At 47.7% G+C, this 14,759-nt stretch overlaps 1 protein-coding gene across 1 annotated transcript in view; it reads left to right on the plus strand.

Moving 5' to 3' along the window:
- LOC112118062 (DNA polymerase alpha catalytic subunit) overlaps positions 1-14,759 on the plus strand; it is a 349,709-nt gene that overhangs the window by 4,101 nt on the left and 330,849 nt on the right. The window contains exons 2-4 of the mRNA XM_026648867.1: positions 5,211-5,335; positions 12,317-12,413; positions 13,242-13,322. Coding sequence (XP_026504652.1) covers positions 5,211-5,335; positions 12,317-12,413; positions 13,242-13,322 — 303 coding nt within the window. The remainder of the gene's footprint in view (positions 1-5,210; positions 5,336-12,316; positions 12,414-13,241; positions 13,323-14,759) is intronic.

The following is a 14,759-nucleotide window of genomic DNA, read 5'->3' on the forward strand; positions in this document are numbered from 1 at the left end:
CATGTGGATGGCAGTTCTGTTGCACCCTCCTATCTTCTACCTTCAGTGTGGTGTTTTTGAAGGGGGGGGCAGTGGTGAGCAGTGGTCTCCCACACTAGCCCTTTCCTCCTCTCCGGGTTGGTTTTTAGTCAGATGACTGAACCCACCTGGAACCTCACTGCTGGCTTCTCTGCACCTTTTTGGTATGGCTGAGCAGCCTAAGAAGCTCTGAACAAAATCTAAACAGTGCTCCGTCTATGAGACAGCCTTCCTGGCCTTGGCAGATGGTGAGTTGTGCTCAGCCTTCGGTCCCTAACTCTGTTAGGTCCCAGGGCCATGAGTCGGGCAGGAGAGGTCCAGAGCAGCTCCAGAGTCCAGAGCAGCTGCAACTCCACTGGGAGAAAAATAGACCAGGAGTTTGTGAGCAGAGCAGGGAGAGACTCCAAAGAGAAGGAGTACCCCATGTTGTTCTTTATTCAAAAGCATACGGGAGGAATTTGAGCCATTCTAGACCTCAAATGATTCAACAAGTGGATGACAAAACAAAGTTTCAGATGGAGACCCTGACCTCTCTGGTGTCATGCCTGTCGAAGGAGGATTTTCTGACTTCAGTGGATCTGGCAGATGGATACTGTAGTGGTTCCTCGCTCTCCAGTGGGGAGGGAGGCCACTCTGCCTCATCTTATTGGACGGTAACCCTTGGGCTTGGGTCGCGCTGGCGGGGCCGAGCTGTAAGCCGCCTATAGTTCCGTGGCCGTCTAATAGAGGCAAACAAGCAATAACAGTCTGGGGCACTTGTCCCCACCCTTGGTTGGGGCAGAGCACTGAGTAGTTTTTAGCGCGTAGCCCCGCAGCTGGGCCGGGCAGTACTTAATAATCTAAAGCTTTGCCCCACCCAAAGGGCTAGAGCCGGGGCAGGCTGTAGCTTCAGGCTCCTGGCTAAGGCAGCCAGTGAACACTCACAGTCTGGGGCTCTAGCTCTTTGGGCGGGGCCAAGCAGGAAGCAGGTTGTAGCCAATGTTCCCTCTAATTTTTTCATTCATGCGCGGAATGCATTTTGTTATGTGCAGCACCAATATCGAGGTAATGTGTAGATGTGTGCCACCAGTAGAAACAAAAAACATATATATAATTTTTTAAAAAAGTTGCCATAGGTATGGCCAATGGTACATGTAAAAGAGACTGTAAAGATTTCCTGGAATCTGACATTTTAGGGCCAGATCCTCAGCTGGTGTACAGCAGCCATGAAGTCACTGGAACTACTTCAATTTACACTAGCTGAGGATTTGGCTGTTCAAGTGTATCATATTAGAATGACTTCCTTATCACTATTGCAAACGCATAGACTGAAGTCTTATACACATAACAGGCTTTTCTGAAGGGCAGAAAACAATGAAATCCTATAATGTGCAACCCATATTTCAGATTGCAGTTCCTTTTGTTCAGAATTTAATCTGGTGGCTGGCAGTGCACAGCTGAACCTAAACTGAGATTCGTCACCCAAATGAAATGAAAATTCTGTGGTGTCTTGAAGGTATTTTTCTTTGGCTAAAGGTGTGGCATTTCATGGTCTTGTATAAATCTTGGTTTAGGATGTGGATCAGACTCAATAAGGTATATATTTCTGGCAGATAAAATACTGCTTATCCCCATAAATCACGTGTAAACAGAGGCATCACAGAACAAAGAACAGAAACATTTAATTGCTGTAACACAAGATCTCCCTTTTAAAAAAGGGGGCTGGGGCCGAGGGAGAGAAGCACCTGTCCATGCCGCAGCCCGGTCAGGGCTGGGGCCGAGGGAAAGAAGCACCTGTCCATGCTGCAGCCTGGTCAGGGCTGGGGCTGAGGGAGAGCGGCGCTTTTCCTGCATGCCCCAAGCTCCCTCAAACCCCCATCACCGCCCCTCACCCACCCTCTCTACACATTCTCCATGCTCACCTGTGTGCACGGCTGGTTCGCGACCCTTGATGGCTCTTGTGCAGCTGCACAGGCGCGCACCTTAGAGGGAGCACAGGCTATACGCTAAGCCTCCTGGCTAATGCAGCTAGCAAACGCTCAGGTAGGGATGAGCACCCACACAATCTAAGGGCTGAGGGGGGGCACCAACCGAGTCTAGTGTCCTAGCTTGACGGACAGTAGATGTACATAGGCCTCCATGGTGGGGAGTCTGCCACCTCAGGGGTGGCATGGCAGGGGCTGGGGGATGCAGGCCCGCCCGACTCCACCACATCCCAGCCCAGGGCGCTAGCAGTGTTGGAGTGGTCCGCCACTGGTCAACGGGGATCCAGCCGCAACACACTGACCTAGGAACAGTCAGCAACGTAGCCAGACAGTTGTTGGCTGCCCCTGGACTACTTTCTACCTCCCCGGGGTGTGGTATTTCTGGAATCCACAGTCCTCTGGCTCCTCTGGGTACACGGTGGATGGCAGTCCTGGCAACTCTCCTTCTGGGTCTGTCTCCTCTGGGGGCAGGGGGCTGCAGAGTGTAGGTTGATCTGCCGGGTGCCACAGCAGAATAGAGGTGTCCGTCTCCTTTCCCTGCTGCTGCTCACCTGAGCTGCAGAGCCCTCCCTTTATACTTCCTGTCCTATCCTGGCGCTTCTGGCGAGGCCAGTGGGGTGAGTTCGGCTCTGCCCACCAGGGAGTGTAGTGGTCCCTCGCTCTCCAGTCCGGAGGGAGGCCACTCTGCCTCGTACGCATACCTCCACAATCCTGTCAGACCTTGCCATCACAGGTTCCTAAGGTTTGCTTATGGCAGGAAGTAACATCAGTACTGGATGCTCTCATTCGGCTTGTCCTCTGCTCTTAGGGTGTTTACAAAGATGTTGGCAGTAATGATACCCTGCAACCTCAGTCAGGCTATCCACCTGTGCCCCTTCCTGGATGACACTTGTTCAGAACACCGTCCCCGGAAACAGCACACAGAGCCACATCGCTGACACTGAGTATCCTATAAGAACCTGGCTTTATCAATGTCAAAAAAAACAACACACACTTAGGAGTGGACATAGATACCTTGATAGCAAGGATCTATCCGTCACTAGAAAGGTTCAAGAAGATTCAGGACCTCTTCACATTGTTTGGGAGCTGCAAGAGGCCTGCTATAGCATTGGGCCTTCAACTACTAGGCCTTCTCGTATTGTGCATAGGGATCACTCCCTGGGTGCAATCATGCATCAGGTGCCTTCAGGGCTTCATCATAAAGGTACAGGACCACCTTGGAACACATGAAGGATCACGTAGGGGTCTCAACACAGGTGTTCAACTCCTTAAAATGATGGTCAGCCCAGGGCAATGTTCGCAAAGGTATGCCCCTGTGCTGCCCAGATCCTCAGATTCTCATAACCAACGCCAGCCTGGAGAGCTGGGGTGCACACTTGGGGGCCCAAACAGCTCTAGGCCCACATCATAAACCTTCTAGAGCTAAAAGCAATCAAGCTGGTGCAGTGAAGGTTCCAGTCCAGCCTAGAGGGGACCCTCTCCTGATTCAGTCGGACAACACGACTGCCATCACGTGTGGACAACCAAGGGGGAGCAAGGACCCCAGTATTGCACACAGAAGCAATGGAAATTATGTGATGGGTAGAGAACTGTCTCCTGTTCCTCAGAGCAATTCATGTAAAGGGAGACCCGAACCAAAAATGGATTGGCTCAACAACTCTGAGTGGTGCCTGAATTAGGGAGTCTTTGCATTAATTGTCCAAATGTTCAGTGTTCCCTCAACTGATATATTCATTAACCATATGAATGCAAAGAGACCAAAGTACTTCACCAGGGAGGTGGATCCCAGATCTGGGGGACAGATTGCTGTTGCACAGATGGCTGCAGGGTCTCCTCTGTGTGTTTCCACCCTTCCCATTACTAGGGAAGGTGGTTGAGAAAATAAAATGAGAACGGATAGCAGTCATATTAATAACTCCCCATTGACTGAGGAGACTTTGGTTTTCAGACTGAAAATAGGACCTCCACTACAACTCCCAAAGAGATGGTACATCTTCTCACAAGGTCGTCTTCATCATCTGGACGTCAGTTGGCTGCATTTAACAGCCTGGCTATTGAAAGGGAAGTGCTGGTATCGCTGGGTTTGTCCTTCAAAGTCATCAAGACACTGCTTTCATCTAGAAGAGTATCGACATTGAAAATGCATTCTTCCATCTGGGCCAAGTTCTGGTGCTAGGATCACAAAGCAAATCTTAGAAATACCAGCTATTTGGGACATTCTCTGAAAATGCTTTGACAAAGCTCTCCAACCCAGCACCATAGCTTGACGGGTATCTGCCCTCAGTAGCATGATGGTTACGGGATCCCTGAGTTCTCTGGCAGAGCACCCTCAGTAGCCAGATTCCTTGGAGCAGTCTGATTAACCGAGTTGGCACTCAGGCCGCTCAACTGGTTGTATTGAGAGCCCTGACAAGCCATCCCGTTGAATCGCTGACATCAGTGTCAGCATTCTATTTGTCCATCAGAACTGGCTTTCTGATACCCGTTATGTCTGCCAGGGGAGTGTTGGAGCTGGCAGTCTTTTCTGTGCAGGAACCTTACTGTTTGTTCCACAAGGACAAGGTGGTGCTTAGGACTCTGGAATTGTTTAGTCTGAAGGTGAACTCTTCCTTCCATGCTTCCCAGCAGGAGGTTCTCCTATTATTCTGTCCAAGGCCACAACATCTTACTGAGAAGGAGTGGCACACCTTAGATCAGCAGTGGGCAACCTGCGGCCCATCAGGGTAATATGCTGGCGGGCCGTGAGACAGTTTGTTTACATTGACCATGCACAGGCGTGGCCGCCCGCAGCTCCCAGTGGCCACAGTTCGCCGTTCCCGGCCAATGGGAGCTGCAGGAAGCGGCGGCCCTCCACCCAGGGCCCTTCGGAGTGGCAGGTGGCATGTGGCCTCCTCTTCCCCCCTCCCCCCCCCAGTACTGGGCAGCCCCAGCTACCCCAAGTCCCAGCCACCCTAGCCCCAGCCAGCTTCCCTTCCTGGAAGAGGAGCAGCCTACTTGGGCTGGGGTCAACTAGCAGCAAGAGGGGAGGGGGCCATGCAGGGCTGTGTGGGCAGGCTCAGTCTTCCCCTGCCTATTGGACGCTCCGCCCATGTTTTTAAGGAGTAATCAACAGTGGAACCATTGTTTCTCTAAAACTAATATTAAACAGTTACTGTGGATTAAATGTCTGAAAACAAGAACAATGCATAGTTGAATTGTACTTCTGATGGTTTTTAATATTGATTTCAGCTACATCAGACTCTGGAAGTTTTGCACTATCACGTTCTCGCCGTGAGAAAAAATCTAAAAAAGGACACCAAGAAGCTCTAGAACTCTTGAAAAAGGCCAAGGCGGGTGAAAAAGTAAAATATGAGGTAAATAGTTCAATCTTTTCTCTTGCTTGAACTTTCTGTATAAAAACCTAAATTGAGTTTGGGAATATTGATCTTTATCCTAACCTGTATAAAGCTGATCACTTGCTTCTGGAAATTATGGGGAACGTTAAGAAAACAGTATTCAGTCAAGACAAACTGGCCTGAAAGGTGTTTTATTAGTAAAATTTTTCGTGAGACAGTAGTTATTTCTGTATTTGCTACTTCTCTGTCCCTTGCCATTGGAAATCAAAGAAATTGGTGAGCAACATTTAATTTTCAGTTATTAAAATGGCTTATTGTTTAAGCATGAAGTTTGATCTGCCTTGACAATTATTCTGTAGTGAAAGACTTGCCTTCAGGACTTCAGCATGTATTAATTAAATAGTGGACTAGGAAACAACTTAACTTATGACTTTCAAAGGATTATGTGATCCACTATGGTAATGTTAAGGCACTGCATCTTGGAAGGAAAGGAAAAGTCAATTTATATTGAAGTATTAAACTACTACAAACTGCAGCAAAATGACGTAGTAACTAACCAGATATGCAACATCAGATAGCCTTTTTTCACCTACTTGGATGTAGACAGAGGTCTGGAATAATCAGACCACTCAAGATGCATGTTCAGCTTAACATTGCCTTGTGTTTCTCAGGCCAGGTCTACGCTACACACTTAGTTCAATATAACACTGTCGCTCAGGGGTGTGAAAAATCCACAACTCTGAGTGACATAGTTATATCGATCTTAGTGCTCTCTACACGGGGAGGGGGTTATGTCGTTGGCTGGAGAGCTTCTCCCACTGACATAGCTACTGCCTCTTGCAGAGGTGGAGTTAAGCCAGTGGGAGACCAGACGAGCTACAGCGATGTAGCTGCGCTGATGCAAGTTGGTAGTGTACACCCCGTCTCACTCATTATTTTTTGTTAAATTAAAGTGTTTGCAAAGCTTACATTGCAGTTGATATACCTTGTGAAGCATCCTGGTGGTACCCCTGGTTGTGAGGCACCTCACTATCAATTCCCTTAGCTGAGGAAGCCTTGTATGTTCCTGCTGTTGGTCAGTTCCCCAGCTCCACGAGCCTTAGGCAACACGAGCACTGCCCTCCAGGCCTTTGCCGGTCCAACTGTTTCTTAACAGGTTAAGGGTAGGTACACGCTAACCCCCAAGTCTCCCACTGCACCACCTAGCCCCTGATCTGTGGGACACTCTCAGAATTCCCAGATCTTATATTCCCAAAGAAACAGTATACATAGCACTTAGATATGTGCATGGTAAAAACAGGAAGAAGGGTTACATATAAAGTAAAGTCATAAATGCATTCTAGAATCTAGACTTATTTCACTGGATACCCCTTTGACTAATAAAGCTTAGCTCCCAGAGTCTTTCCAGCGCTCGTCAGCCAACCCTGGCTGTGATCTGTTTTTTGTTACATGAAGTAAGCTGATGTGTTTGCTTTCTAGGTGAAGGATGCAGAGTGAGTCCCAGTCTCTACAGTTATAGTCCAGAAATCTGTTGTCTTCACATGTAAACTGGACTCCCTCCTGCTGATTTATTTTTTCTTGTAAATTTCCTCTCTGTAAAATCTTCAAATCTCTTCATTAGCATTCAGCTCAGACTATAAATGGGCATCCATTGTGATCCATACAGTGTTCAATTACATATAGCCAGGCACATAAACATCTCTTGCCCGAAAGAAACTTTTTAATTTCCTTCTGGTGACCCCACCCAATTCATAGCCCATAACAATAATTTTCACTATATTTATAAATTATAAAATTAATGGAGATATCCCATCTCCTAGAACTGGAAGTGACCTTGAAAGGTCATCGAGTCCAGCCCCCTGCCTTCACTAGCAGGACCAAGTACTGATTTTGCCCCAGATCCCTAAGTGGCCCCCTCAAGGATTGAACTCACAACCCTGGGTTTAGCAGGCCAATGCTCAAACCACTGAGCTATCCCTCCCATTTACACCTACCTCCTTACATATTTTCTGTACATACATTTCACAATGATGATGAACGGTGTGACACGGGCTTTCAGTGGAGAGCTTACATGACACCCTTTGGCAAACTAGTATGAAGATACTAGACCCTGGGGATCCCAGTAACCCTTAGGCACTCCTGTTCCCTCTGCCAGTTGGCACCAAGAGGTCCCTTGGTGAGGTACTGTGCTGCTTCCCTGGAGTACCCAAGATTGTGAGGCATTTCACTACCACCTGCCCTTAACATGAGGAAGCCTTGTCTGTGCCTGCCCAGGGTCAGGTCCCAGACTCCACCCGCCTCAGGAGACATATGCACTCTCCTCTTAGCCCACGCAGGCTCTGCTGTCCCTTGGAGACAAGCAGTAGGTGCACTCTGAGGTTCCCGAACACCCCCTTGGAGAATCCAGCCCCAGTTCCACTGCATGCTCACAGAATTCACAGATCCTCTATTCCCAAAGAAACAGTACACCTCAGAATCCTCTCTCCACTCCATTTACAGCACTTATGCTTGTTTTCACTATAACCATATCGCAGTTTTTATTTAACAGAGAATAGAGCAGTGGTTCTCAAACTTTTATACTGGTGACCCCTTTCACATAGCAAGCCTCTGAGTGTGACCCCCCCCCCATATAAATTAAAAATGCTTTTTTATATAACACCATTATAAATGCTGGAGGCAAAGCAAGTTGGGGTGGAGCTTGACAGCATGCGACTCCCCCCCCTCTCCCCCCCCAAAATAACCTCATGACCCACTGAGGGGTCCCGACCCCCAGTTTGAGAACCCCTGGAATAGAGATTAGAAAAGAAGCAAGCAGAATTAATCGAAACAAAGGGTTACATGTAAAATAAAATCATAATACTCTTTCCCTAGAGCCTAAACTTAACAAGACATTCTCCTGTCTCCTAAAGGTTAACTCGTCCAAAGTCTCTCTCCCAGCGTTAAACAACCAGACTGGCTGTGATCCTCTGGTCATAAGACAAACCAGCTGGTCCCCTTTGTGTAGGATACCTGGAACTACTTCTGCACTCCCACATATAATTCCAAAGATCCATTGTCTTCACTTGTCAACAGGGTACCCCCTGCTGCTTGCTTTTTCTTGTAGAAAATCTCTCTTGGAGACTTCACAATCTCTTGATTTGATTAGCATTTTGCTTCTACTGTAAATAGGCATTCACTGTGAAGGGTACAATACTCACTTTACGTATAAACAGACATATAGTTTCCTCCCTGAAAGAAATTGTTTGTCATCTTCTGGTGACCAGCCCCAACTCCCAGACCTTAAGAGCATAATTTTCACTATACATTCATCTAACTCCTTACATATTATCCGTACGTAAGTTTTGCGATGATTATGATAATCATTGTGACACAAATCGTCAGTGGAAACGTTATGTGACATCCTTTGGCAAACTATTGTCTAGAGCAGAGGCGGGCAAACTTTTTGGCCAGAGGGCCACATCAGGTTTCCAAAATTGTATGGAGGGCCGGTTAAGGGAGGCTGAGCCTCCCCAAACAGCCAGGTGTGGCCCGGCCCCGCCCCGCCCCCCCCCCAACCCCCCCCCCCCCCCCCCCGCTGGCCCCCCCCTCCCCCATCCCCCCCCCCCGTTCCCTGCCCCCCCCCCCCCCCCCCGCCCCCCCCCCCCCCCCCCGAACTCCCTTGCCCTCTAGCCAACTCTCCCCCCGCTCCCTGCCCCTTTACCGCGCTGCCTGGAGCACCGGGGCTGGCGGCGCTACAGCCGCGCCTCCCAGAGAACTGGGACAGGCAGCCGTGCCGCCCAGCTGGAGCCAGCCACGCCATCGTGCAGCACAGAGCATCGGGTCAGGCCGCGACTCTGCAACTGCGCTGCCCAGCAAGAGTGCACAGCCCCTCCGCCCAGAGCATTGCACTGGTGGCACAGTGAGCTGAGGCTGCGGGGGAGGGGGAACAGCAGGGGAAGGGCCGGGGTCTAGCCTCCCCAGCCGGGAGCTCAAGGGCCAGGCAGGAGGGTCCCGCAGGCCGTAGTTTGCCCACCTCTGGTCTAGAGACCAGACTCGGGATCTCTCTAACTCTTATGCACCTTTGTGCCATCTGCCAGCTGGCACCAACAGGTCCCACACTCTCATACCTCATCTTTGTGTTTGAGAAAAGAAACCCAATCAATCTAGCTCTTCTTTACCAGGAATCCATTTCTTTAAGAAAAACAGATACCCTGCTTATACGAGACTAACAGTAAAAAAGTCAGCTGACAAATGCATTTACTGCCATAGTGAACTGGCGTTTCAGCATCACACGATAGCTTTTTAATTTTAACAACATTTTCCCCATTGGATCAGTCAGTACTTGTGACTAGAGCCCTGCAAATCTGCGGATATCTGCTTTATATGTGTGGACCATTTCTGCAGATAGCACGGATGTGGATACAAATTTTGTAGCCGCGCAGGGCTCTGACAGTAAGAGCCAGGCGGGCAGCTCTGAGGAACCGTGGCACAGATCCTCCACCTGCCATGGGTGGAGGACCTGGGAGGCAGGGACACTGGGTGGGGAGCTGCTTGGGCCCCACCCACAGGGCAGGTGGAGGGTCCGCCATGGCTCCTCACAGCTGCCTGCCCAGCTCTTATCGTGGCTGGGCTGTGGCTCCAAACCACGCATCCCCCCCTTCTCCCCGGCCGGAGCTGGGTCAGGGAGAGCTGCGCTGGCAGCTGTGGGGAGCCTCGGTCCCTCCACCTTCCCTGGGGGCGGAGGGATACTTGGTGGGGGCTGCTCAGGCCACCCTCCCAGGGAATGTGGAGGGTCCGCTTGGTTCCCCACAGCTGCCCTTGTGGCTCTCCCTGACCTGGCTCTGGCCGGGGAGGGAGGTGGCTTAGAGCCACAGCCTGGCCATGGTAAGAACCGGGCAGGCAGCTGTGGAGAGCTGCGGCGGACCCTCCACCTGCCTGTGGTGTGGATTCCTGGCCCCCAGGCTCCCTGCCCGGCCAAGGGCAGGTGGAGGGTCTGTGACTCTGTGCGGGTTGCCCACGTGACTCTCTCTGACCAGGCTCCGGCTGGGGGGATGCCTCGGAGCCTCAGCCCAGCCCCCAGTATAGAGCCCTAAAAATCTGCGGATATCCGCAGATAACTTTTGCGGATAGTGGATCAGATGCAGATACACATTTGTGTATCTGCGCAGGGCTCTACTTGTGACGGGATCCCCAGGGTACAACCTGGAACTGGGGTATCACTGTGGCCCCTTAACTTCCCAACCTGGGCTATCTCTCATAATGCTTTGCTAGTATCAATCAGCAGCACCCCTCCAGGCGCTGGTATCACTCAGCACAACAGCATGTGGAGCCCCACTTCCAGCTAGATTGCATGACTGCTCCCAGAGCCACTCACGAATCACTCAGAGAAAGGCACCAGCAAATCTCCCAAGCCCCCAGCCTTGCATCCCAGAACTGTACTGTCTTGCCCTGGTCAGAAGCCTGACCAGTGTAAGTTCATTACCCAGTCAGCCCCTCCCTTGATGTGGCGAGGACACACACTAGCTTTTGTAAATTGAGATGAGATTTCCCATGCACTTCAACCAAAACACATGGTTTTAGGTAAAATATATAAAATAGATTTTTTGACTACAGAAAGATAGATTATAATTATAAGTGGCAGGTACAAGAGGTCAGAGATAGTTACCAAAGAAAATAAAAGATAGTTACTAAAGAAAATAAAAGTGGGAGAGAATTTTCCCACTGGCATAATTTAAACCACCCCCAACAGGCAGTAGTCGCTATCTCAGTGGGAGAGTATCTCCCACCAACATAGTGTTGTCCACACCAGTGCTTTTGTCCGTGAAATTATGTCGGTCAGGTGTGGGTTTTTTCACACCCCGGCTGACAAAAGTGCCAATGTAGAGAGACCCTAAATCTTGAACCTTATTAGACTAGGCAGTATTTAGACCAATCAGTTTTTCTCACCCCGCTGGATGTTGCAGGTAGGTTAGTTCTCAATACACAGGCTTCCCCTTTAAGCCTAGGATGAGTCTCCTCAGTTCAAGTCTGTCTTCTCAGTGTTCTTGTTGCTTCCAGTGTAGGTGGGGGAGGTGAAAGGTAAAAGCATGATGCCACTGTCCCCTATTTTATATCCTAAGTCCATGTGCCTGGAAAACACTAGCCCAGACATATCCTGGTGGGCTTTGCTGAGGGCTAGTCTACACTACCCGCCCGGATCGGCAGGTAGAAATCGATCTCTCGGGGATCGATTTATCGCGTCTCATCTAGACGGATAAATCGATCCCCGAATCGACGCGCTTACTCCCACCTCGTCAGGAGAAGTAAGCGCCGTCTACGGGGGAGCCGCGGCAGTCGATTTGCCGCCGTCCTCACAGCGGGGTAAGCCTAATAGGATACGCCGAACAGCGTAGCTGAATTTGTGTATCTTAAATCGACCCCCCCCCCCCCCTTAGTGTAGACCTAGCCTTAGTCACAGAATTGAGCAATCTCCCATTGTGTGATGCTTGCACAGCTTTCTTACAGCATTGTAAATTCCTTGTTTACAACTCCCCTGCTGATTAATGGTCATTTAACACCCACCTGGGAGTGGATCACCCCCTTAGTTGTCAGGGAGAACTGGCAGTGGATGACCCTGAAACTTGCAACATATTTCAGTAACGACCATACAGCAAAATCTCATAACTTCATACACACTAACAATATATATATTTTGACAGAACAATCTGTTTCAGCAGATCATGACCTTTCATATATGATATCTTACATGGTATTCCTTGTATGAAATAGATCATAATTATACGATGGGGTGAATATGGGGGCTCCATGGTGCTGTTTTGAGGTACATAGTGTCACAATACTAAAAAGCAAAAACAAAACACCTCAAACTGAAGGAAGGCTTGCACTTGCTATTTCTCAACAGTTCACCCTGGTGTGATTAGAGAAGAAAAATCCAATCTAGTCTGAGTCCTTGGTAAAGCTGTTTTATTAAAAATATGATAGCTTGAGAATTCGCTAATTCTAAATATGCCTTGCTTGCAGGTTGAGGAGTTCACAAGTGTTTATGAAGAAGTTGATGAAGCACAATACTCCAAGATGGTCAGGGAACGCCAGGATGACGATTGGATTGTAGATGATGGTGTGTAAGATTCATTTAGGGGGCTCTCTTTATATGCTGAGTAGAATCATAAAATTTGTGTGGGTATTCTTGCATATATTTCTAAGTCACAGGTTGAATGGCTTACAAGTTCCAATATCTTTTGTATGCATTTTAAAAAACAAATAATAAAAATTACCCTGAAATTATCTTAACTCCATCAGGTTTCATGAAGACCTTTCCGCAAAATGTAAATGCCTCAGTGCCCTCTATAGATTATCAGTTATAATACAGACAAAAATGAGCTGCTACACCGAGACGTTTGATCTAGATTTTTAAAGCAATTTAGGTGTTGCGGCACTCAACATCACAATGCCTAACTGATTTAGGAGTCCTTAGGAGACTAAGTGCCTAAATCTCTTTTAAAAGCAAAAATCAGAGTCCTAAATCAGTTAGGCATTGTGTCGCTGAGTGCTGCAACACATAAATAGCTTTAAAAATCTGGGTCTTTATGCCTAAGCATTGTTGAATTTATAATAACGCATTCAAGGTCAGTGATTCAAATATTTTACATTGACTGCAGATACAGTGACTTTGTTCCATTTTAAAAATGGTTCCCTATTGCAAACTACAGATATATTTTTAGCTGATCATGTACTAAAGTAGTTACTTTGAGCCAAACCCCATTATAACTTGGTTTGTTTTTTAGTTTATTTTCGTACTCAAAATATATAGCTTTATAAAGTAATGAAAAATCAAGAGTTTGTTAAACAGAGGAAGCCCCTTAACGATGGAGATTAAGTTTAAATTTCATCTTTCTGAATCTGCAAAGGGTCACTTAAAGTTTATTATAACCTTCTTCTTGTACAGATGGGATAGGTTATGTAGAAGATGGAAGGGAGATCTTTGATGAAGATCTAGAAGATGATGTCCTTGGTTCCAAGAAGAAAGGTAAATGAATTGAACTCTTGAAAGTTTCTCTGGTTGCTTTTTTTTAAAAAGTGCATAAAATTAAGTACTTCTGTTGACTTTATCCAGTGGAAATGGGTCAGTAAGTCCAAATATTAGCACAATGAGCATAGCTTCCTGGGAAGGACAACTTGTACAGGTGTCATTGATACTGGAAGTGACAGAGGTTGCATAAATGTGTCTGGAACCAGGGTTTGGCCTGCAGAGCTTCTGTTTATCCTTGGTGATGGTTGTGAGATATTGATTATCAGAGCTTAGGGTGAGCAACAGCCAGGGAAATCACACTCGCATAACTACAAGCCCCCTCCCCTGGACACCAGGGTCTTTACCACCACTTCCTCCTTTAAGGCTCTCGTAGGCTCCTGTTTGCTTCTTTCAACCTGCATCTGGGAAATCTTTTGTTCCCCTTCAAATACCTTTGCTGTCTAGGATAACTCAGGATTACCTGTGGCCACAGCCAATCCTATGTCTCAGGCCCTGTCACCTCAGGGCAGGCATAGCATCTGTTGCCTTGTCTATAGTATGGAATTGAACCATAATATTTGAACAAGTGGGATATTATAGAATCATAGAAATGTAGGGATGAAAGGGACTGAGAGGTCATCTAGGCCAGCCCCCTGCACTGAGGCAGGACCAAGTATGCCTAGACCATCTAAAAATTCTGTTTTAAAAACCTGCAACGAGGGGGATTCCACAACCTCCTTTGGAAGCCTGTTCCAGTACTTAACTATGCTTTATATTTAGGAAGTTTTTGCTCATATCTAACCTAAATCTCTCTTGCTACAGATTAAGCCCATTACTACTTGTCCTGCCTTCAGTAGACATGGAGAACAATTGATCACAGTCCTCTTTATAAAAGTCTTTAACATATTTAAAGATTGTTAGGTCCCCCCTCAGTCTTCTTTTCTCAAGACTAAACTTATCCAGTTTTTTTAGCCTTTATCTTGTTGTCTTAAACCTAGACGACGTGCTTTCTGAACAGTTTTCATTTGTGTAGTACAAATGAACTTGATGCTAATAGTATGAATACGCAATTAAAGTGGTGGTGGTAGTGGTGGTGGTGGTGGTGGTGGTATTTACTATCTTTGTTAGTAAAGCTGTTCATTTCAGTGGTCAGCTGTGATCTATGTTGGTTCACAATTGGCAGTTTTAGCTAATAAAAGTTAATGTTGTTATTACAGGTTTGTATGTGTAAAAGAACATTACAATGCTTTGGTTTTAGCTGGATCCTTAATAGTTGACTAAGTTTCTTTTAAGTGTTATACTACATTATGTCCTGCTGTGTCTTAAATACTGGGCCAATGAGGACTTGAGAAGCTCAACAGATTCTTCACTTAGAATCATATAGACCAGGGGTCGGCAACGTTCGGCACGCGGCTCGCCAGGGTAAGCACCCTGGCGGGCCGGGCCAGTTTATTT

Source organism: Terrapene carolina, unplaced genomic scaffold, assembly GCF_002925995.2.
Source record: "Terrapene carolina triunguis isolate 2854851 unplaced genomic scaffold, T_m_triunguis-2.0 Scaffold22, whole genome shotgun sequence".
In the NCBI taxonomy this organism is placed as follows: domain Eukaryota; kingdom Metazoa; phylum Chordata; order Testudines; family Emydidae; genus Terrapene; species Terrapene triunguis.